Source organism: Ixodes scapularis, unplaced genomic scaffold (assembly GCF_016920785.2).
Source record: "Ixodes scapularis isolate PalLabHiFi unplaced genomic scaffold, ASM1692078v2 PGA_scaffold1__304_contigs__length_218370807, whole genome shotgun sequence".
NCBI classification, from domain to species: Eukaryota; Metazoa; Arthropoda; class Arachnida; order Ixodida; family Ixodidae; genus Ixodes; species Ixodes scapularis.
In genome coordinates this window covers 13,507,315-13,532,517 of record NW_024609846.1, presented here as the reverse complement: position 1 = coordinate 13,532,517, position 25,203 = coordinate 13,507,315, and the positions used below count along the sequence as shown (strand labels likewise).

General features: G+C 43.8%; 1 protein-coding gene across 1 annotated transcript in view; it reads right to left on the bottom strand.

Moving 5' to 3' along the window:
• LOC120841186 (chymotrypsinogen B-like) overlaps positions 1-24,078 on the bottom strand; it is a 28,474-nt gene extending 4,396 nt beyond the window's left edge. Inside the window, exons 1-5 of the mRNA XM_040212047.1 lie at positions 24,006-24,078; positions 6,174-6,402; positions 4,673-4,877; positions 4,446-4,581; positions 1,857-2,110 (exon numbers count right to left, since the gene is read on the bottom strand). Of these exons, the coding sequence (XP_040067981.1) occupies positions 1,857-2,110; positions 4,446-4,581; positions 4,673-4,877; positions 6,174-6,402; positions 24,006-24,078 (897 nt within the window). The remainder of the gene's footprint in view (positions 1-1,856; positions 2,111-4,445; positions 4,582-4,672; positions 4,878-6,173; positions 6,403-24,005) is intronic.
• Between the last annotated feature and the right edge of the window lie 1,125 nt (positions 24,079-25,203).

The following is a 25,203-nucleotide window of genomic DNA, read 5'->3' as shown; positions in this document are numbered from 1 at the left end:
TCACGGCCAAGGGGTGAAGCAACACCTCCTAGAGAAGAAGACCACAGCGCTCCGAGTGGTTACGTCACAATGTCGTAAAGAGGGAGGCCATGGTGCAACTACGCGAGAAAATATCTGCTATCCACGTGAAACAAATGTTTTTTGTCAAGCGGCGTGGTAGGGTTCGTGCGCGTTTATCCGACGTTAATATAGGTTTTAAAGGCGCAGTCCTGTACAATATATTATATATATAATATAAACGTAATATGTGACGCGTTACCAAGGTTGACAGAGCCAAATTTATATTTATGAGTATCCGCGTAGCCGCGGGACTACGTGCAGCCCCGCAGCTCTCCACACCTTTTTGAATGGACCGGCTCCGATGCGACATCTCCCCTCAGCTTCGATTCGGGTAAATTTACGTTGTGTGTGAGCTGCTGACTCTCTGAAAAGGAACGCTGAGACATTACAGAAGGGAAGGAAACCGAAAAACAAAATCCTGTCAACTCCGCAGGTAGCGCACACGAGCAAGAGATGGGTCGACAACGTGAAGGCCTTTTGTCGCCTCTGCTCTTGTGTGTGGTAGTTTTGAGTCTTGTATCCTCCCGTCTTATTTCTGTCATCGCCGCAGTCTCGGGTAGTTTTTTTTTTCTGTTCGCTTCATACTACGGTATTTACGTGGATTCATGGAACAAGTCGTGCTACCGTTTGAGTGACATCTGTGACAACTAGCATAGCCTCCTCTATACGGAAAAAGCCTGGCACATCGACGACGGAGCCATAGGGCGCGCGGCCGCAGGAAAAAGGAGAGGAGGAGCGCGCCGAACGGTGACCAATATGGTAGCGCAGAGCAGGAAGGGCAGACCTAGACAGCGAGCGCTTGGGTCATGAGCGGCCGCTCCCCGAACCACGCTTGCTTTTGTGTTTTCGTCACCGTCGTTTTCGTACTCCGGGAGAAACGGGCGCGGCGATTCGAAAGGACGCAGGGAGAAACGGGAAAGGGTGGACGTTGAGTTTCTCCTCTCCACGATAGCGACAGGAAAAGAAAGAAAAAAAGAAAAAAAAAAGATTGTTTCTGCGTTTGGCTGCTCGCTCTTTTGTGGCGCTAGCAGGCAAGGTTCTCTCCGCTCCCGTTTCTCCGCCCCGCCTTTTCCATTTACGGCGGCCGTTTTTTCTCGCGACGCGCCAGGCTTTCTCCGTATAGAGGAGGCTATGCAACTAGCCAACGATTACTCCGGTCGATTATTGACAGACCTCTCTCCGTACAGAGAGAGACTTTTTGGAGTTCGTGTTCAAATGTTGTGGGACGTATCGATACGATCAACAGGTGAAAAACAACCTATTTACGGGCTTTATTTACAGGACGCAGGTAAACTGCTGCAATCGTGTTTTTTTAATCACGTGTAAAAATGGAATTTTGTTCTTTGCCTATTCGTTTGCAGTTGCGTCGATATATGTAAATATGCGTGGTAATCTAGTTTTCACTGGAAGGTGAAAAACACGTTTGTGTTACTATTGAAAGTGCGTCGTTTGTGGTTACGCGTTTATATACACGAATGTTATTTTATTGCCTTTAGCACGTTTATACTAGAATCTTACCTGTATTAAGGGAATAGTATTATTGTATACAAAATAAATAAATAAGGAGGTGGGACAAGTAAAGCCCTTTTCCCTCGTTGTCCTCTCGCCAGTGAGTATAGCGAAGGATTTGATATCAAGAGCGAAAGGTCTCCTAACTTTCAAAAGCCTTGCAATCAGCGGGAGGGAACAATAGCGGGGTAGCAGCGCCATGGCATGGGACCGGTCGCGGTTTGATCCCATGCGCGGTTATCACTGATCGTTTAACAGAAAATTGTACAATAGCTATTTCTACTCACTCGACATGTTCCTCCAGTGGAGCACACGGTATAGTCCGGTACAGTTCTGTTAAGTTGGTGTTTGCACTCCTCGTTACTAATAACGCAAATCTGTCTTTGTCTCAGCGTTTCTGTTTGGGCATCTGTCACCATTACTGCTGGTCTTGAAGGTGACATTTCGCTTAATTCTTCCTCCGCTGAACTTTCGTCATCGCTTTCTTCTTCGGGGTCTTCATAGCCTTCGTAATAGTCATACTCGGGGAAGTCTTCAACCACTAGATGGATTTATGAAATATTTGGTTGCATCATACAGGTGACACGCAGAGTATCTGATTTTTGTTTGTTCATGTGTTTTGAGATATATTTGATTGTAAATAGGAATAAAACAACAACACGTATTTGAAGCGAATATAAGCGAGTCGCTCAGTAACATAAGACATGCCTTTTTTGTTAATGGTAACTATGCAACTTGTTCTTAAGAAAAGATATTTAGAAAACCAGTAATTTATCATTTAATTATTTGAATAATTAAAAATATTTAGACATTCATTGTACTCTGCAGTCCAAGGCGGTAGAAGGAAAAGACATTTCCTCTTGCCAACGTCCTCTCCGCCAATTACGGTTCAAAGGTTTCTTTATATACAAAATTATAACCCACACCTCTCGCTGGCGGTCCCTCACAATTCAGTCGGTAATAACATCATAATTTTTGTCAGTTACGACAAAAACAAACTAGAGCCGCCAACTGTGAGGCATGTTACGTAACTCCGACACCACAAGTCTGCGAGCTCGCAAGCCGCATAGCCTAGCTGCTTCGATTGTTCCCTTAAAACAAAACAATAAAAGGGTCACAAATATTATAGATTATAGGCTGTTCCACCAAAGTGCATATTATTCTCGGTTTTAATTAGTGAATTAAGAGTAATATTATTATGCATAACCTTCATATTCTGAGATCTTAAACCAATACGCGCTGCTTATTCGAGGATGTGACAGTGAACGCGGTACTTCTAATAGCTGTTCTAAGCAATCATAATTCACTACAGTAACACAAAATCTAATTATTACGTTGCCTTGTGACAGGCGAAAAATCCGGGTGGCTTGCCGATTCGATTTACGACGGAGATAGGGGACGTCAGGTGTAAATCGTTGCATTTTGTTTTAAATAAATAAATAAAAAGTGTGTCCCTGAACGCAACGCCACTACCCTTGCTTCAATTCTAGAGTTCCCCGGCGACAACGAACAAGATAATATCGAATTCGGCAACACATATTTAACTCTTACAAGCATCATTACTTCATGTGAAGAAGATAAAAAAGAAAAAAATATCGCTCCCAGGTTAATGAGCAACCGTGACTCATGCAGCAACCACTCAATTTCAATCACTATTTTTATTTATTTGACAATACTGCAGGTCATTGCAGGCCAAGCCGCGTCCTGAAATGACCTGAAGTTAATGGTAATAATTTTATTGCTGGTTTGCGCTAAATCGAAGACTTATGCCGAGCGAAATAAGAATTGCAGATTTTCCGTATGTCGTGGAGAACTTTATAGCATCGTGCCACTTTTTTTTAATCAAGTGTTGAAAGGTTCGAAAATGTCCTAAATGTTCGGTACACTCAAGCGAAATTATTTCGGATATTTGACATTTTTTACTATATATAGTCAATTTGGCCTATTGACTTCCATCGCCAGTTTTCTTCTCTACTTAGCCACTTGAAAAGCCTCAACAAGAGATTTGTTTAATTGACTCTGCTGGTAATTGGAATATAAGCTCAGTAACATGAAGCCATTATCTAAAACTTGTCTCAAGAAGCCTACCCGCGTTTTGATAATAGACCACCACGTTTAGATTGAGCAAATCATGTCCCACTGCGGATTTCGGAGGTCCTTCTTCCACATTTGAGCAGCTACCGATTTATTTTTCATGTTTCTAACGAAAGCGATAGGAAACGAACATATAACTCCAAGTATTATATGTTGCACCGAGTAAAAGTTTATCATGGTAAATGCAGATTTCTCTCTGTTAGAACGAAAAGTCTGTACCGTTTCAATGCAAGCGACGCTGTCGCCTTCAGATGCTATTCTCACGATAAATCAATGTTTTTCAAAGTGTTAAACTTTTGTTACGTCGTCTACAAAAATGGTTGATAGTACAGCAACACCAATTGATTACGTTGACGTACTTCGGCAGGCTAGCTATGATAAAAACTACACTGCAGCAATCTGTTAGCAACCCAACTTCGTAATGTTTCCAAGCTACTCAGTCTGGGTGATGTAGAGCACCAAGTTTTACGGTATAGCGTGATTGATGAGTAAGCGTGGTAAGCTGGGCGAGCTGGTATGATGACGTAGTGAGCAGCAAAGAGCACTGTTCCCTATGTCTCTCTCCTCGTTTCTTTGTTCTCTGTCCTTGTCTTTTTGTGCGCTATACAGTTAACTATGTGATGACTGTAATTGGTCATTACTGACTTTACATGTAGTTTTGACGGCAGCCCGAAATGGGTGTAAAGAAGAAAAAGCAGAAAAAGAAGGATGGCCAACGATTGTCTGTGCAAGCTGTATAGCATTCGGTAGCAAAAATAATAAGCTGACGCAAAACAATTTACCTTCGACTTTGCCCCAGCCTGCAATATAGGTTGGCACGTCTAAAGACGGTTCGACGCCGTTTTTCGGAAGGCAGATTGGCTCGATGAAATCTGTCAAGCTTACAGGACTTTTTAATTTCAATATCGCAATGTCTTGCTGTAAAAGAAATGTAATTGGTGAAATAATATTTTCAGCCAACTTAGAGAGAAAAAAAAACAATTGTAAGTTATTATAGGGGATACAATACCATAAAAAATGTACAGTCCTCCTGATCAGGGACGCAGACCTCCTCAACGTCAACGCAAATGACTTTGGCGTTCTGCGTCGCGTCGCTCTTTGTTGTGTCACTCTGTTTTGCGGCGTCACGTCGAGTTTGTTCATCAAAACAATCTGTGGACGTTGTTTTATTTGTGCTTCCGAGGCGCACAGAAAGAAAGCTGGCGTCTTTGTTCCTGCACGCATTAGATGGGGGAAGGAGTAAGCGGCAATGTAAATTTCTTATTTAGTTATAATATTCCCGTCGTCAAACCGTCAGAGATACCCGTTGTTTTGTTCGTTTTGGGGTTCAATTTTGGAGCTTTTCGGAACTACAGTGAAGTAGAAAACGCGACTAAGCACAAAGTTATCGTCTGTATTTTTTGCGTGTTTTTTTTTGTTTTTGAAGGGAATCTTTATTACATAATTGCCCCCATGTACAGTTTCCGCAAATTCTCTTCAGAGAATATGCATGTGCCTTGAACAACTGGTGCGTACAGTCGGCACTGAAAAGGATTGGCACAAGTGATCGACAGCCGGAATGGGAAAATCGCCACACGTGGTGTTGCTTTGTCGCGGAAACACGGTGCTCGAGGGTGGTCAGGCTATTTCCATATTTTAATCTTAGATGTGCTTCGGCAAATCGTTATTTCTTCGAAATATGTTTAGTTGGTTCTGCTACATCGGTACTGTTATCGTTATCGCTGCCATTTCAGCGTCTTTAAAATATGGTATGTTGGGAAAGCCTTGATTGAAAAAGATGGTAATATATTTTTAGTCTAATATTGCCGGTGAAAGTCTGAGTCAGGGCTGCGGTGTTGTGAAAGCGTGCTTTCAGAACTAAAACACCGATGGATATAAAAAAAATGAAAAAAATACAAACAAATCCAACAGACGTGTTTGATGATCTTAGAATTATCTCGTGTATTATGTTTTTTTACCGCGCATGCCAATTATCCATTTAGAGGCGACTTGCTCCCAACGTAAAATTGCAACAGAAGGGACACAATCATTCTTTTCTGCAGCCGTTGTTAATAACTGGAGGCTATCCAGGCGTTGGGTTTCCTCAGTCCTTGAGTTATGAACACATATAAAACATGTTATAAGCGTATTACGTGCGGGAAAATTTGTATTATTTGGAAGAACATCCTAAACCATCTGTTGAAGGCTGGCATCTATAGAGTTAGAAAGCCGTGCCAATGCTTTGTGGTTTAAAATTCTGATATCACACTGCAAAGTAATGTATCAGGAAATACATGTTATCCAAAGTGAAAAATTCACGTCAAAATATTTGTCTATACTGATTCAAAACGTTTTAGATATATATCTACGTATGTTAGTATATCCCGATAATGCAACATAAAAAATGCCGAAAACATTACAAACACTGGTTATTTGGGTGCAACAAAGGTGCGACGCATTTTATATTCTCTGTCACGGGTTGGAACAAACGTAATTTTTATCGTAAAAAAACAGGTGAATTGTGTACATACGCAAAACAATGTGCAGCGGTCAACACATATTGCTTGCTTATTAAAACGCCGCCGCAACGAAACGTATCGTTGCTAGTATAGAGCGCCACCATCCACGGCCAGTTGCCCGGATCTGCCACGGTACCGTTCATGATTCGTTCGGAAACAGTATTCCTTGTATAGCGCCGTCCACATTCGACTGTTGAGTAAAAATCATTCTGTTCTTCAGTGTGCGCCCTTCCTTCAACTCCTGTAAATAGAGGGAGACGAATGAGCGTTTCGCATCGGCCGTTAGATCATCTTAAGAAATAATGCATCCAAATGTTCTCCAAACGAACGATCTTATATTAAAGTTGTCAGCTGATTTAGCTAAATCCAGACGAGTTACGCTGAATGGCTATTAGCAGGAGTCACATGTTTCATCAGATGACAAAAGAACAAAAACCTGGAAAACTGACTCAAATGCGAAGCGTTCTTTAAATCAAAATCTGATTGCACCGTAATTATCAAAGTACACCGTATACTGAGGCGGTCTAAACTTCACTTACGTTTAAAAACAAATTTAAGTGACTCAGAAGAAATTGCTGAAACACTAAGAAGGCGCGGATCTAAAATCACCCTGCGTCCATTTAATTCTACCGATTCTCTAAACTACTCGAGCCTACAAGAATATTATATAATTAACTGATTTTCAAGATATAATAATTAAAACAGAGTAGTCGTTTAAAGAAAAAAAGATGCATCTGCTCTCCTGGCATAGTTAAAGAAATCCTCACTTTTGCATCATCAAAATCATTTTGGGGAACATTTTAAGTGCTGGCGAATTAAAACGAATTCATTTTGGAGAAAGTTATAAATGCCAAGGAAATAGGAAAGTAAATAAAAAAGAAACAGTCATTAAAAGAAATAATAAATGCACAGGAAAACACGCCTCGAAAGTTTCTAGATAGCCATGAAAATTACAGTAAAATATATAAACATATCAACTCTCGCTTGTTCCCAAGCCGTGCAAGCGTGCCTTGCGGGGCCTTGTCGGTCGCGTGTCTGGCTCGCAACCGAATCCCGCTAAAACTCTTCAAAACTTTATTTAAAACAAATTAATAATTTTATAAAGTGAAATCATTGGAAACATCAGGCGACCTTTAATTCGCATTACGCGTCATGTTTAATCGCTTTTATTTCACGCGTCGCATCACTTTTCACGTGAGCGTTTTGGGTTGTATGAAATTCGCGCGCGAGGTCAGGTGGCTGTGACGTCATGACCTTATCGACCAATCTTAGATTTTTGCGTCACGCCGCCGACATCGGCTTTTGTGCGACACGAGCTTGTGATGAAATAGGGAAGGCGCGGGAGGGCGCTCTCGTGAGTCGTGCACAGAAAGTCGGGACCCGAACACAACTGCCAAGCGCTTCCGCTTGACAACCGTCCCGCAACTGTTTTTTTGCGACGTTGTATTTTCTCGCAAGTGGGCCGAGAGGAGAACAACCGGGGGACGGGGACGCGTCTGGTATTGGGGAAGAGAGCTTCCCCGGCGCCGGGAAGAAATATCAGGAATGTGAGAGGAGGAGAGGCACGGGCTGAGGAAGCCAGAAAGAGCAGGTTGAAGATGAGTCGACCGGGGGAGTTCGAATGAGAAATATTGAGAAACATTTGAGTACCTGAGACTGAGTCTATGGCGATGAGAGATTTAGATAGAGAAAGAAAGAAAGAGAGCGAGAGATTCCTGCGCAGAAACTGTGGAGTTTTAGAGAATGCACTGTACTTTTGTCTATATTGTAAATATTGTGTAAAGACACTGCATATTAAACCAGCTTTATACTCGAAGCGTCACCGTCCTTGCATCATTATGAAAAAGAAGAGCAGCGTGAGCGACAGCGGTATCTCCAGCAATCCCCAAAAGCAACGCTCCAGCAAGTTTTAACGATCCTATCATCACACAGCTCCTTAACTCTATCGCGTTAAAAAGGACATTGACACGCCTTGGCAGTCAATCTGCGACATACAAAATATTAGATTGCACGTAGAACTTCAAGTTTTTTTGTTTTGTTTCTTCAAAACACAGTCCTATTTGCTGGCTCTTCAGTTGAGGGCCTCCACTAGGGCATTGCATTCTAGATAAAACTCACTATGTCTTCCAACCGACAGCCATCAAAGGCCCGTGCTCCAACACGGCAAGAGCAATTGTTAAACTGACACAAATACCATATTTTTTGCCGTAGGCTTGACTCCCGTAACCCATTGTCGTCGCGTACAAATGCCCCCTCTACGATTCCGCAAAGCAGCTCAAACAACTTCTTCCATGCGAATTCCGTATACTTAGTGAAACCTAACTTAATAATTTCCAGCCGTTCCTTGAAAGTCATAACCAATTTCCCTTGACTCGAAAAGTGAGTTCTTAGTATGTGAAACATTTATTCATACGGCCTATTTTGAAATACTTATAATTAACTAATGGACTCGTCAGGATTATGAGCATTAATGAATTTATCAGTTAAACTCTCAAAACACATTTTTGTAAAAATCCAGCCGAAGCTAGATTAGGCTGTCCTAAATCGGTCGTCTTGCTCTGTGTGCATTTCAAGGCTGTTGACGAGCGAGGTGTAGTACAGATACCCATCCTGGAGAGCGTTGGCATTATGACGACTGATTTAGCGCGTCTGGTGATCGACTGTAGGTCTAGCTCACGAATTAGCAAAAGGGAACAAATGTGAAGGCTGCGTGTGACACCCCTGCGTGTGTCGTGCATTTTTTTTTCTTGTCTTTTGATTTGTACGACGTTGAAATTTCGGTTTTCTATAGCGATAGGTGTTCCTGGCTTTTCCCTCTACTGAAAATGACGTCTGTTGTAGTAGTACTCGTTGTCAATATAAGGCGTAGGTCGTCCGTCGTCGATGTTGCAAACACTTCTAAAACATCACCCACACCCACGCGATTCGAATCTGGATCCGCTGCGTTGGAAACGGGAGCGTTGCCACTGAGTAACGCCCCAGCTATGACTAGGTGCATCACTGACTTTTGGTTTAGGGTGATGCCATTCTTTATGGTACCGTGTGTCGTCAGCACGCACTCTCTGGGGAAATAATAATTCTATAACAAACTGCCAGCGGCACAGTCAATGACAAGAGCTCGCAACAGGAGACCCCCTTTCGATCGCTACGTATTAAAACGGATCAAAAGCGTTCGGAACAGAATGGTCAACGTAATCGTTAACAGATCCCAAAGCGTTCCAAGCTGCAAACTCGCTGACGCTTGAAGAAAGTACGGCTCAATGCGGCAGACGTGGTATGCTTGGCGTCGCTGCGTGCTTGCATTCATATAGTTATGTGTAAGCTAGAGGTTCAACTGGCACTAGTGTGCTGTTGCAAATTGAATCCGACAGCAAACAGTCGCAAAATTACTTCCGGTAATGCAGTGCTACGGGAAAAAGTGAGGGCATATTCTCCCTGCGGACCGGTGCACTCGATCATAAGCGCCATCATCACGAATAGTTCATAAGTACTACGTAGCTTGGAACATACCGGACACTTCTTCAAATAGGGTCTGTAGTTATTTTTCTTTTATTGGACCAGCGGGCCGATGCCTGGATCGTCAAGTTGAGCAGAGCGAAGGTTTTTGCAATGTCCACACTTCGTTATTGCATGGCAGGTTTAGCAGTGAGTTGAGTGACATAAAGCTCAGTCTAGCAAATCCTCAAACACTGCTCGCTCTTCTCATTGCACGGGCGACATAAAAGACAATCGGCATGGGTGTGAAGCGCGCCAGCAGGATGTTGAATCTCGAAATCGTATAGATGAAGACGCTCCAGCCATCGGGCGACTTGTACATCAGTGGTTTTGAAACTACGCGTCCAGGTTAAGGATCCGTGGTCGGTACGAATAATGAATTTCCGGCTCACTAAATAATGATGAAAATGAGTTACGGCCCAGATGATTGCCAACAGTTCGCGTCGGATGACAATCTGTATCGTATATATTGATGACACCGTTGTCTTTTGCAAAACATCTTGTGACCATCTGGCAAACGTCGAGTGAACATTTACACGCCTACAACATTCGAGCCTGAAGCTGACACCGAAGAAGTGTTTTATTTTTCACCAGACAAATCGAATGCCTCGGGCACATCCTTTCAGCGGATGGTGTTTCCACGGACAACTCGCAAATTATCTGATCTTGCTTAGTTGCCGACATCGACAAACACCATTGACGTAAAGTGCTTCATCGGGTTGGCATCTTACTACCGAAGATCCGTCTCCAGTTTCGCCCACAATGCCAAGCTGTTGTAGGCCTTGATAGAAAATAAAGCAACTTTGTCTGGTCTACGAATTTCAGCACCGATTTCATACACAAAAACAGCACTTACGTCGCCGCTAACGTTTGCCTACCCAAAAGACACCACGGCGTGCATACTCGACACCGATGCTAGCGCTTTGGCAGTTGGCGCAGTCTTCTCGCAAGAACAGGATCGGCAAGAACGATTCATCTCATTTTATAGCCCTCTATTATGGGCATCTCATATTACAGTCGTCTCATATTATAGTGTACACCTAGCCTGAGAGAAATTACTGTAGAGGAGGTGAGGAGGCATTCAGTATTTTCTGTCGTGTGGTGGCGCCCGTTCTTTCTCTTTCTCGCTCTCTCGTAGTCGGATGCCTTTTCTCTCTCTCCCGGTTGCTTATTGGGCGACACTGAAGAACAGATGTTTTTGGCAAGGAAATAGAAAAAAAAAATTGGCGCTCGTCTTTAGTTAAAACAAGACATACCCTCCACTCCGTACCGTCTCCTCCTCCTCCCTTCCTCCCCTCTGGGCGGCAGGGCTTGTGAGGTTTCCTGGTTGCTAGGAGAAAGGGAGGGGAGAAAGCTGGGGGAAGAAACGGTGTATCCCAATCGTTTTCTCCGTTTAGTGGAAAAGGAGGAGACGAAAGGGAGGAGGAGGGGGTAGGAAGGCCGCGGAGAACTGGTTCCCCTTTTCCAGCACCGGACACGCGTGCTTCCTCTTCCCCACAGTAGTAGGAGGAGGAAGTGTAGAGGGAGGGTACCCTCAGGGTCTTCTGAGGGATCATTATCTGCTCCTCCTCCTCCCCTCTTTCCCCTCCGCGCTTTCCTTTTCCTACAAGCTCCTTCATACCACAAATGCACCTACGAACAGAACCTACAACCGTCATCGCTCATCGCGAGAAAAGTGGATTGATGCAATTATGATGCAATAAAATATGAAGGCGCAACCGAGCTGGACAAGAATGACGATAATAATCCCTGGTGAAGGGAATCCCTCCTCCGGGTATTATCTTCGTCATTCTTGTCCATCTCGCTTGCACCTTTGCATTTAATTGCATCATGGTAATAACCTTAAATTGAATGCCTTTCACCCTTGTTGGTGTTAGACAGGTGACAGCTGTTAAAACTTGTTTGCTCCACTAACGTCTCACCCCTGGTTAGCTCAGTTGGTAGAGCGCTCCACTGGAAATGGAGAGGTCCCGGGTTCAATATCCGGGCCGGGCGTTTTTTGTTTTTTTTTCGATAGCGCACCGATCACCTAGCGCTGTTTGGAGATTTGTGTTTGTCCTTTGTCCCTCTTGTTCCCCGCCTCCAGGGATTATTTCCTTCAGGCTTACTGTTCTCGCGAACTCTGTCTGTACGTGAATATTGATAAGGAGAGAACAGGACAGAAAACGAACTACAAGCAAGATGACCCCTCAAAACGCCAACAAAGCGTCCCCCAGCGTTGAGTGCCTTTCTGAGCAAAACCTACTTGAAGAGGGTGCGTCCTGTACTATGGTTATTATGTGGGCTCTCTTTCTTACCCATTCACTCACTTCTGTATCCCAAGGTCGTTTATAGTAAACTCCCCATATAGGGAATATGGATTGTAGTCAAAGGTTGCGTCTAAGATGCGCCGCAGGACATGATATTCAACCATGTCATGGTAATTAAAATTACCTTTTTTTCCAGAAATGTTTTGTAACATGTATCAGTGAAAGTAACTTGAGTGGTATTTTAAATATTCCATTAAGCGGGTATTTAGTAACTTAAGTAAAATACTTTCATCGAGCGTTTTGTCTAACACTGCTCTTGACCAAAGCGTACAATTGGCGAGACGACTCGGAACCAGAGGTTGGACGGACGTAGCATCGTTCTTAGCTGAAATATTGACTGTCATGTAACAATCGGTCCCTAGACACGACTGTTCACATGGAGTTCCCTTTTGCTTGCTCTTCGAAACCAATGTCGTTTTTTTTCTTTTTATACTCTGCCATTGGCAAGTTTTCATACGTTAAGTCGTCAAAGGCCATATATCTCTTTTAGTACCAACTACGTGTTCAACGGATAAATTTAATCGTGTTAACGTTCTGCTAAATAACAGACTCAATATTGGGTTTACGCCCCAGTTTATTGAGAAGGACATAGACGTGAGAGGCCTCCATTAGCTCCCCATGTGACCGAAGATTTTCTGCCTGCCACTGATGCGTCCGGTTACCAAGAACCCATTCTACTTTTTGTTTGACTCGTCAGCATTACCAAGCTGCGGTTCTGCTCGGAAGGGTTGAACGCTCAAGAGAGTTTCCCTTCAGTTCCAATGGTTTTCATGAACGTAATTAACAGCCAACCATATTTTCATTCCAACTCCCACTGGAACCCCTGTCGCAACGGTCGGCAGTAGAATTGATCGCAGAATTTATATCCTCCCACATTGGTCAAGGAGGTGTAAATTAAACAAAATTAGCAGTCTGGATATTGCAGAAATTTTGGAAAGCGTGGTTTTTGGGAATATTTCGAGGGCACGAAATCTTTAGGCTTTGAATAATGTGTTATGTATTCGTTACCGTTAGCAGTATATTCACGAGAGCGGTTTTTCGCAAAATTTTTCAATTCGTGAGTTTCACATACGTTAGGTCCTCGCGATTAACAAGTAAAAAACTTGTCTCAGTGCGACGCCATATAAAAGCTTAACACAAAGTAATATTTACATTCCGCGCGTTTTGTATACCAACCTTTTTAATGAGTTTCGAATAAAAATGAGTTCCGCACTTAATAACTGTTTTACAAGTAAACATTAACAGTACCTGGGTTAATTGTTTTTCTGTAAGGTGTACGTGTAATGTTTAGAAGGCAAGTCGAGAGGTGTCTTCAAGAAGTATAAGTTTATTATTTTTTCATATATATCCGAGTTTCCTTTCTTGCTTTGTCGTTCGTTGCTTTTTTTTTTTGTGAGGGCAATAGTCCCAGCAAGCGCCAATCTTGCATTATCCAGTGATGACGTCATCGTCGGATATGTGTTTTTTTTTTTTTCATCTCATACAAATCATAGCTCTAGACGGGTGAATGAACAAAAGAAATCCTAACCTAAAAGACGTGAGGTAATTTTTTTTTTCGTCTGTTTTGCGAGACACGACCTGAGTTGGAACTTCTGGATAGTTTCAGGCACATGCCGAACGGGAATGTGAAAACGAAATTAGGCGCGGCGTCGACATTTTTTTTTTTTTTTTTTCAATCGTGCATTCCTCGCAAAGCACAAACCACGGCGATTGCGTTTCTCCTTACGGCCTCACTCCGTACGTGCGAAATTCTGTCTCTCACTCAAAGACATTTATGTGAACAATTGTTAGTGCATTCTGTTTTCTACGATCAAGGTACGAAATGGCCTTTTTCGTCAGATACAATACGGGCGCAAATAAAATAATAATTTCGCAATGACTTATCGCGCTATGTACCATGCCGGACTTAGCTGTAACACTCGAATGGTGACCTCGCCGTACGCCCAGCGTCACAAGGTAGGCAATCCGGAACACTTCGCGTGCAAGGTGCAGCACAAATCACATTTCGATATTGTGAACACACCACCCTCTCGTGCGCGGCCATTCCAAAAGTGCCAGCTATGGTGGCGCCAGTACGGATGTATAAATTCTTCTGATGTTACACACGTTTGTTTCTTTTATGCGACAAAACTAAGAACGAATAACCAGCAAATTTATGTACGCAGGGACAAAGGAGTAGATGAAACGTCGTTCCCGTTGTCGCTGCGCATGTCAGGCTGTTTTATTCTTCTAGCAGTCTCCCGTGATCCTCGACAGATTGCTCTGATATTCTGGGTTTCGTCATTCGCAGGGATACATTTATCGTTAGCCGTGATTGACTCTTGCCCTGTTCAGCAGACTACTGAACTCACATACATTTTTTTAGAGTGTATACTTGCTGCAGTCATAGAAATCCAGTGTGCCATCTACTTAAGACATCAAAGTACATAAGAGGGTCTATCACTGCAATCACCGGACGGAGTTTGGAGAATAGCGACGCTGAAAATACTGCCATGCCATGCAAGCCATGTAGACGAAAAGGCAAACAGCGCGCAGAAAACGGGGACAAGAGGAAGTGCAAAGAGGACAAGCGCTGACTCTCAACTGAAATTTAATCACAAGGAAACAAAACAAAAAAAACAGCAACTCTGCCCACGTCACATGACACATTCACCACGTGTCCAGAAAAAACATCTCTTTGCTACTCAGGCCCAATGACGTTTGGCTTACCCAGTTCATGCCGGCTTTGATGATTGCATGCGCCTCTAAAATTTCTCTATTCACTCTTTCCCTACCATTGCCAATGATACTAGTCTTACTGAAGATAGGTTCGCACCCACAACCATGACAATGCAATGGCAAATGCCCCCCTACAGCTCCAACCACAGATCGCAACGACAAGTCATGCTCCCGCAATCTGTGATTAACACATCTGCCCGTCTGCCCGACGTAGGCTTTCCCGCACGTTAGTGGAATCGTGTAAACAACTCCCACCTTGCAAACAATATATTGATTCTCATGCTTCACCGAGCAGGCGGGGCCTTTGTCCTTCTTATCGGCAACTCTCGCGCATAATTGCGAAAGCTTACACGGAGCGGAAAAACGATTTGGGGTCGTGATAATTACTAGCTCGAGAAGCATTCGGGTAGTGGCCTGTGTCCAATCGCTGTAACGACGACAATAGCCGAGCCATAACCATATTTGGAACTCAGCCCGTGCCCTGTGCTTTGCCAACCCCAGCGCGTGGCTATGATCTACATTGGCGTCATATAATCGGCTCCAGATCACGTGGCCGTCTGTTCTGGCTGCGAGTTGAGGGGGTGAACGCTGCTCGTTTTTCTTAAATTTTTTTCTGGGACTTCTATTGCGTGGGGTGAAAAACGAACGCGTGTTTCATAGGTCATTAATGTCAGGGATCAGTTCTAAGCGGTATTTTGCGCAAAGTACAAAAATTGTTGCATCGCCCCTTTAAGTTTCGGTTTGCAATCGGAGCGCTTCTCGGCACCGACGGCACCGCGCCCCACGCTGAAATGGTGAAACCAACCTCTGCTGCGCTGCCCTCGCGCAACGCAGCAGAGGCTGGTTGCGGACCGGGATCTTTTGTTTCAGGTATTCCTCCTGCACACAGCTGTAGTTCTATGTAAGGTCGGGCTAATAAGTCACAATTCGTAATTACCTCGCAAGGACAACTCTGTGAAGCAGTTCAGCAACAAAGAAAACATGTTCGCGTGCCTCAGTGACGTGTACGTGTACATACATTGATTGGGTCGTGCATTATTTTTGTAATTTCAGTAAATACTGCTAAAAACTAATCCCTGACGTTGCTACTTGCAAAATTGTAATACTCGTTAGTCTTCCTCTTCGCGCACTGGCAGACGTAGAAAAATACCGGAAATAAACAGTCTTCCCCCTCCCCCCCCCCCCCTCAATTGGCAATTAAAATAGGTGGTCGACTGAACTCACGCCAATTATGTATAGGTACGTCAGCGTTCATCATAGTCATGCACTGGGGCTAGAAAGCATAGAGCGTTGGGCTGAGCTTCAGTCAATGTTAGAATTCGGCCATCCTTATCTTTACTTGAACACAACCCATCACGCGAATGTATGGCGATGCTGACTGTCATGAACCCGAGCACTCGACTCCGGCACAGGCAGTCGAGTACGTTAGGCTGCAACAAGACTTGGAATGCGAAGTTGTGATGTCATTTGACGTCACGGTGTCAACAACGCTAATAAGTCTAGTGAGGCTCTAAAGTTCAGTCGATTTGACGCAGTGAGTCCCATGAGGCCACTGGGCCACGTGACCAGACATAACTTGACAGCATGTCTTGACACTATGGTGCCTACAGCGCGTATCTGGCTGGTATGTTTCCAATCTCGACCATACATCAACACGATCCAAAGTGCTACCAAATAACATCACAAAAGCTGGAGTGTTCTGCTGTCGGATGTCGCGATTATGGCCGTTGGTCGTAGAAATGCTGGCGAAAAGCACGAGCGAACGCGGGTTTCGCTGTCTTCGCAGGCGTCCCTACTTATGGCTTCCGAAGTTTCCGTGAACTGCCACAGTGGAGAGCGACTTGCTGCAGAAGACACGTCTGGCAGATCAACAGCCGCTGCAGGGGCGACAACTTCGCACTTCTATGATGTCATCATAAAATAATCCACTTTTTTTGGGCGCGCTAAACACACCAGTCGGAGACGCGTTCCAGTCTTTATATAAGAGGCCAAGCACGTCAAGTGTGATGAACCTAATCCCTAGAGAAGGGATTATTTTCATCATTTTTTGTTCAGCTCGCTTGCACCTTTGCATTTAATTGCATTATAATAATAACCTTAAATTGCAAGCTTCACCCTCCTTGGTGTTAGTCTGGTGGTAGTTGATAAAACCTGTTTGCTCTACTGATGTCTAATCCCTGGTTAGCTCAGTTGGTAGAGCGCTCCACCTGTAATGGAGAGGTCCCGGGTTCGATACCCACCCCAGGCGGATTTTTGCGGTCGCTCACCAGTCACCTAGCTGTGTTTGGAGATTTGTGTTTGTCCTTTGTCCCTCTTGTTCCCCTTCTCCAGCGATTATTTTCATCATTCTTTGTCCAGCTCGCTTGCACCTTTGCATTTAATTGCATTATAATAATAACCTTAAATTGCAAGCTTCACCCTTGTTGGTGCTAGACTGGTGGCAGCTGAAAAAACTCGTTCGCCCGACTGACGTCTAACCCCTGGTTACCTCAGTTGGTAGAGCGCTCCACCTGTAATGGAGAGGTCCCGGGTTCGATACCCGGACCAGGCGGATTTTTCCGGTCGCGCACCAGTTACCTAGCTGTTTTTGGAGATTTGTGTTTGTCCCTCGTTCCTCTTGTTCCCCTTCTCCAGCGATTATTTTCATCATTCTTTGTCCCGCTCGCTTGCACCTTTGCATTTAATTGCATTATAAAAATAACGTCAAGTGATCACGTGACACATGATTAATCATACTGCAAAAGCAAAATTACCACGAGAACCCACAATTTTTCGCACATTTCAAATCTGCTTTTGAAGATTTGATCGATATATAGAAATACAGCCGCCCAAATTTTATTCTCAAATAGTTATTTTGTTATACTAACGAAAAAAGAAAAATACCGTGAACCGTGTTGAACCAGATACCTTTATTTATTTTTTTCCGGCTCAGTTCCGTTTCAGTTACAAGAGGGCGGAGAAGATTTCGGTTTGGTTCAGTTTGGGTTCACCTAAAAATAACGGGCCGGTTCTGGTTTTTGGGTTCGGCTCGGTTCCGGTTCGACACCCTGGTTTAGCTATAATGTTCCATCTTAAAAGCGACGCTTAAGCATCTTCCTGTAACATTTTGCTGCTTCATCGGCTGCATCGGATTGTGCCGTCGGCTGATATCGGGCCTTAAGGTTAAACGAATTAGGAAAGTAAATGGCGGTGTCTGCTTCTCGCTGTCTGTAGAGGTGGTCGCATTTTCGCTCGCCGCCGTGACAGCGTTTTGTTTTAGATAATTTGTTCTATATTTTTCTGTGCGTGTTGAACCGCCCTTTCCCCACACAAACGCCGACATACCGAGGGTATTCCACAACGGGCCCTTGCCATTGGAACTTGCCCCTGACACGGGGTCGTCCGGGAACGCGAACCCACGCGAAAACCAGAAGCTAGAAAGTTCACCCTTCAAACGGCTGCATGGTTCGCCATTCCATAAACCAGACCGAGCACCGTGGCTGCGTCTCGAGCTATTTTAAGCGTCTCCCTTAACGTCGGATCATGTTCAGGTGGTTCGAGAAGTTGACTGCGAGGGGGGGGGGGGGGGGGGGGAGGGGGGGGGGCTTATTGGTTATTTTTTTGGCCGGGTCTACCGGAATGCGAGAAAGGAAATTGGTAGCTGTGCGGTACTTCCCTCTATGGTGACAAATTTCTAACATATTCTTGAAGCATAGAGCCCAGCGAGCGAGTTTAGGGTAAGGTCACGTTTTGTCTGAATTCATGACAATCTAAGTAAGGCCGAAAGTGCTGGACAGTCTAGATGAGAACACAAAATACCAGTTCTGAAGAATGGTAACGTTGTTCCGCACCCGTGAGATGACGACTTGCGAGGGGTGCGCAATGTTTTGCTGAGCTTTGTCCACGGAGTGTTCTTGGAGCTCAAAGATTATTTCCACTGGCGTCGGTACGCAGGAAACATGAAAATTCCGGATTGAAATGGGCTACAATTTGCGCCTAAAGACAACTTGCTTTGATATCGTTGAAAGCCTGCACCTCGCTTGTTGTCCATTGCCAAGGGAATTTCTTATGAAGGCGTAATAGGGCCGGTGCGCGACCTGCAAATTCTGAAAGAATCTGCCATAAATTACACGGAAATCCGAGAAGGTTTTCTAGTGTGGAGAGGCGGTTCGGGTTTGGGTACCTTGATACCTCTCTACGGTTCCGCGGTCGGGCTTGAGGCCGTCCTTGTTGATGACATGACCAAGGTAGAGAACCTTTTCAAATCCCAAGAAACACTTTTGAGGTTTGATCTGTAAATTTGCTCGATTAAGTGCATCGAAAACTAGTTCGAGTCTTTGGTCATGTTTTTCAAATGTTCTACCATAAAGAATAATGTCCTCAGGGTAAACTAGTTCCATAGTCAAAATGAGGTGACCTAGAGCCTTATCTACAAGCCGTTGGAGAGTAGCCTGCCACGGCGAACCGACATCCGCTCACCTTGGCTACAGCCGAACTATTGCAAAGATCCGAGAGGCGTATTACTGACCCTAGCTTCTAAAGACTGGACACCCCTATAGACGATGTTGCCACCAGTGCCTGCGAGGGAAGAAACCGCCGAGGAAACCGGCAGGCCTTCTTCCGCAGATGGGGCCCCCGACTGCACCGTCCCCGCAGACTGGACCTTTCCAGATGTCAACAGAAAAAAAAACGTTGGATAATTGTGGCAACTGATTATCGCTCCCAATACGCCGAGACAAAGGCACTTCCTTCGGGAACCGTTGTGTAAATAACCAAGTTCATTGTTGAGTCTATCGTCCTCCGACACAGCGCTCCCCAAGTCCGGATTATCGGATCGGGGCTCATTGTTCATGGCCCGACTGAGCCACACCAACCACCGCCAAACCCCGCCATACCACCCGCAGACCAGCGGGCTGGCGGACCGACAAAACAAGGACATCGACGGCATGATATCGGTATACGTGCACATGTAACTCAAGACCTGGTATGACGAACGTTGGTGAACAACACGGCGGTTCAAAAAACCACTGGGGTTACACATTTCAGCTTTTGCACGGCGAAAAAGTGATGATGATGATCATCGACATGCTGCCCCACGACCCGACGGACGACGGCACCGACGACGCCCAGCTGATCACCCAAGGAGCAGAAGAGGTATCCCATTTAGCCTGTTTCGGATGAAGGACAAACAACGTGTCGACGCTGGCGGTTACAACCATCGTCGCCGCGACGTGGGGTTCCAGCCCCGAGACATGGAGTGGTCCTGAATGCCCATTCGCAGCCGCGGCCTTAGTGAGAAACTGAAAAGTCGACTTCAGACCCTACAAGGTCATTCGCCGCCTTGGTAACATTAACTACGAGGTGCTCCCTGACGGAACCCGACCTTAAAGGGACACTGACAGGGTATTTATGCTCGCCGAGGTTTTTAGTTGAACGTGACATATGAGAGCTCAACTACCCAGAACAGAATTTGCGGCTCGAAATTCGGTTTCTTTCCGCCCGAAAACCGCCGATCAAGAACTGGCCGGTTCGAGTCTCGCTCACTCTCTTTTCCGCGGTCACGGGCCATTTTCTAAGGTATCGATGCGACCACCAAATTTAATCAAAGTCGTGGGTCACTGAAGGCACACACTCAATATTAAAAATAGAAAAAAATATGAAACCCATTTTTTGCGGCTTCTAAAAAGCTGCAAATACGTTGATTGAAAAAAAAGTTCCACAGACAACCGGAAACATTCTGTGCGTGCGTCGTTTCGCGTATCGTGGGGCTCGCGGGGACGGCGATGGCAGCGGACGACGGGCGTGGGACCTTTATTTCAGAACTGTCGTTCGCGGTACCGGCGAATTTTGTCTGCCTTTAAAAGAGAAATTTGGGACTGGTCAAAAGAATTGGTATTCATCTCGTACGACACGCCCGACCACCAAGCCGATTTGCACGAAGACGTCGCCGAGCCGTCGCTCCCTTCTTGAGGTTGAAGACATCGCTCGCGCAAACGTCAAGCGCGACGTGTCTACTTCGAGTTGAATATGCACGCGTACGATTTCTTTACTAGGTGAGAATGTCGCCAATGCGTGGTGCATCCCGACTTCGACCCGGGAGTGCTTTTGCTAGAGGAAAATCGGCAGAAAACTTTCCAATTTACAGTTTATCGGCTGAATTATTACTAAGGAAAGAGATATAGCAGTTTCGATATCCCCCAGTAGCTCAGTGGGAAAGACATCCGCTTCACACGCGGTAGGACCGGGTTCGATCCCCCGTAAAACGATTTTTTTTTTCAACTATTTTTTGATGTCTACATTTCTGGTTTTTTTTTTTTACAATTACTGAAGAAACAAACAAAAAAGAAATATAAGAAACAAATGTGGACGGCACGTCGCTGAATTAAATGGTATGGGATTTCCTTTTTGACACCTGCGAACTCAATGTAATCACTTTCCACAAAATGCAAGGAGCATATAAATCAGGTAGCGTCCGCTTTCCGAGGTGCCCGTAAATGGTCTACAGGAATTGCAGCCAGTCATTGGTCCCGATCCCGTTGATCTTTCGGAAACTCTGTCGCACAATGCCACTTCTGTTTCGGACGCGGGACATGTGAGCCAGCTCTTCACGCAACATCTTGAGTGTATTCTTTTCGGAGCCGATCAAGATTCACCACGGGCACTCACTACTCATCTCCAACTCCTCAGTGTACAAAACAACTCATCTTGGAGTACAGAACAACGAGCGGAACATACATAACTGCAAAAGAATCCCACGGCGAACAGTTCCCATACGCCGCATGTCGTCTGCTACCGGGAAGGAGAAAACAAAAACAAAAAAACACACGGTCGGGTGTAGCCACGTGACTTCCGCCACTCACTCTCTTCTCTCCACTTCTCCGACCTCCGTCGGGTTTCGGTTTCGGTTTCGAGCAGTTGCGTCTTTTGGCTTTATTAAAAAAATACGCTACTCTGCTGCAAAATATTAATTGGGTAGTCCTCCGACACCATAATGAAGCGCCTGGCAAAAAATTAAAAAAAAATTTTGGGGGGTGTCAGTGTCCCTTTAAGGACGCCGCCAGAATTGGGAAACAGAGTTTGACTGAAGCCGTTTTACGCGCGTTATGACTGCGACGCCTGATGTTTATTTCGTTTCACGAAAATATTTTTTATTTGCCATTTTTTTTTAGTTTATTGGGACGATGCACTTTTAAAGGAAGAGAAAACCCATCGTTTAGGGCCGAGCAAGCTACTGTCGGTCACGGAGATCCTGGAGATTGGCATTTATTCTTACTCAGGGCGTGACTTTCATTATTTCTTCCTGCTTTCTTGTTTTTGAAAGTGCCTGTCCATCCTCACCCCGAACGCGGGACGCTCGAACCTTCTGGGCTAAATTTTCCTGATTGTGACGTGCACTAGATAAGGAGCTGCGCGGGACCTTGTCGAGGCAGTCCCGCTCTCGCTTTTGTTTTCCACCGCTAAATCACTGTCCGCCATTCAGGTATCTCGACGCTCGTTTTTTATTTGTTCGTCACAAGTATGCCGATTAAGCCTTTCTTTTTACTTGATTATTTATCTATACTCTGCGTCAATACGTTACAATAGCACTTTTAAGTTAAACTAGAAACTTAAGAGAATTGGAGTATCGACGTTTGAAGGCACCGTCTGCTTGTCTCATATAATCATTCTCCTAATTAGAGAAAATAATTTAGAGTTGAACTTTATTGTAAGGTGCTTATAAAGAAATAACCATATCGACTTGGCCTATTTCGGTTTATATTCTAGATCGAAACAATATCCAGATGAAATACGTTGAATATAGCATATTAAGCATAGTGTAGCTGTATAACTTCAACTTTCTCTCTGTCTTTATTTAGACCAGAAGTCTTGGATGCTGGAGCAAATGGCGAACAAAGCCGCCTGACAAGGCTCCAGTCTCCGCTACAACGCAACAGCAGCAGAGCAACAGAGCAACAATAGGCACAATTACAGACGGGCAACGAATGGTCCACTTGTAGCATTGACTTATGTCAAACTAATATATATATATATATATATATATATATATATATATATATATATATATATATATATATGAACATAAAGTTAGATGATATATGCGCTATAAACCGTACAATCAAATGTAAAAGGAAGGAAGGATGATGAGGATGGGAGACGTATTATTGTTGAGGACCTTATTTTATTTTTGAAATTTGGAGACGATTGACAGTTAGTAATTATGTGTACCGTTTCTGGGAATCTATTTAAAAATTTAGGGATGATGTAACACAAAATTTGAGATAATTTGTGCGAATATTTTTGAACATATTTTTCATGACGCAAGTTATAGGTTGTGGTTTTCTGCCGGTAATTTTATAGAAATGGAGGCTCGCTGTATTTAAATTCTGTGTAAATTTCTAGAGCCACTCTGGAGTAGTAATGTTTTTCGATGCAAAGAATACGGTGTTTCAGGAAGAAGCAGCAGTATGGGCGTAACTATCTAGTTATCTATGCACTGGATAGCTTTTCTGTAGGACTCGTAACCTGTCAAGGTTAGTTGCTGTTGTTGTTCCCCAAATTAATAAACAGTAGTTAAGATGAGAGTGTAACAATGCATCATATAGCTGACGTTTTAACCTACAAGGCAGGAGTAGCTTAACTCTATGCAAAATGCCAATAGATTGGGAAATCTTTGAAAGAAGGTGTTCCACATGTCGAGACCAAGTTAAACTCTCATGGAACCAAATACCAAGATATTTACGCGACCTAACGTTCTCTATAATTGTGCCTTCAAACTTTGCGTTGATCTGATAATTCATATTAGTATTTTTTGGCTTAAAATAATATATATTGTTTCACCAGTGTTCAACTGAAGTTTGTGGAACTGTAACCAGTAATAAATTATTTAACCACTCATTTGACATAGTCTCCAGCTTCGTTAGGTTTGAATCTGAAAAAAATACACTCGCGTCATCTGCGTACAAAATAATATTTCGTGTATGTGGCATATTTACAGTGCAATTCAAACAGAGATAAATTACAATAGACCAAGAATAGAACCTTGTGGTACATCAAAAGTAACTGTTTCAAGCTGAGAACGTGTGCCATTTATGAACGTGTATTTGAGAACGTGCAGATAAGTAACTACGAATCAGTGCCAATGCAGTGCCTCTGATTCCATACATTGGCGATTTTGTTAACGGAATATCGTGCATTATGGAATCAAATGCGTTGCTAAAATCTAACAAAAAATCCGGGAGTGAAAAGATTATTTTCCATATTGGTAATCCTTCCTTCCTACCTTCTAGCAGAGAAGACGCGCTATATCTCAAATACAGCAAATTAACGCATGCAAGATACATACCAGTTAAGCGAGAAGAAGATGCGGAGTTGTGTTTAAAGTAGAAAATAATCAGAACCAATATGGCGGTTTTCATTTTACGACTTCTCTCAAGAGGCGTGTGAATCGAAGTACGCTTGGAACTTTGCTTTAAATGGAGACCTCGCAATACAATTTTTTTTCTGTTTTATCTTTGTGGAATGTTGTGAGGCACCTTCTTCTGGATTCCGTTTGTTGACTTAAGGCAGACTTAAAGAAGCATAAATAAAATGCAGCGATAAATATTTAAGGTTTAGGAAAGGCCACACGGAATAAAACAAAGTAAATAAACTAGGAGTGGCAGCTCACAGACAACGCAACCTACCACGTGAAGAAGCTTCCAGCATACGCCCATCTATCATTTGTGAAATTTCGACAACGCAATAAACCAATTCAATTTTGCCCTGCTAATGAACCATAGGACTGGCATGTCTTAATAACAAAGTAAAGAAGCCAGATTGACGTGTGCTCTGTATGCGAACTTCATTGCCTTGACCGATTGCCAACTTACATCTGTAATGTTTATGAAATTATTGCATTGGTTTATAACAATTTTTTCAAATCAGTTAGATCCACGTGATTATGAATTTTCGCGCGGACATCTCGAAATTCACTTATTTTGTGGTAAAAATAAGAGTATAGTCATAAGGAAAGAAATTACTTTAAAATCTGCCCCTTTCGAGATCGTGCCCTTTTTTAAGACATTACGCGTCATATGTAAGGAAACATTGTCTTATGATCATAATACAGGAGATTGTACCTTTTTTCAAGACATTACGCGTTCTATCTAAGGAAACATTGTCTTAAGATTATCATACCAATTCGGTGATAACTAAACTGTCGCAGATACTTGGCGTGGCATATCGGAATAGGTATATATATACTCCGACACAGTATTACGGTCTTTAAATAAATTTTACTATTTTCTTCAAGACTCAACTACTGTCAATTTAGTCGGGGTTTCGTCCACAAGAAAGTCTTATGAAAATGCATATACTAAGAAATGGTTTCTGAGAATGGTAGAACACGTGTCTAATCACCCCATCACTCTCACTCCCCATTTACAAAGTATAATGAAACGGCGATAACAAAAATGTATGATTTCCGTCTCTGGAAGCGATGTGCGTGCTCCTCTATTGTATTCTTACCTCGTTCGTTCTGTCCATTTGTGCGCGGTCTACCA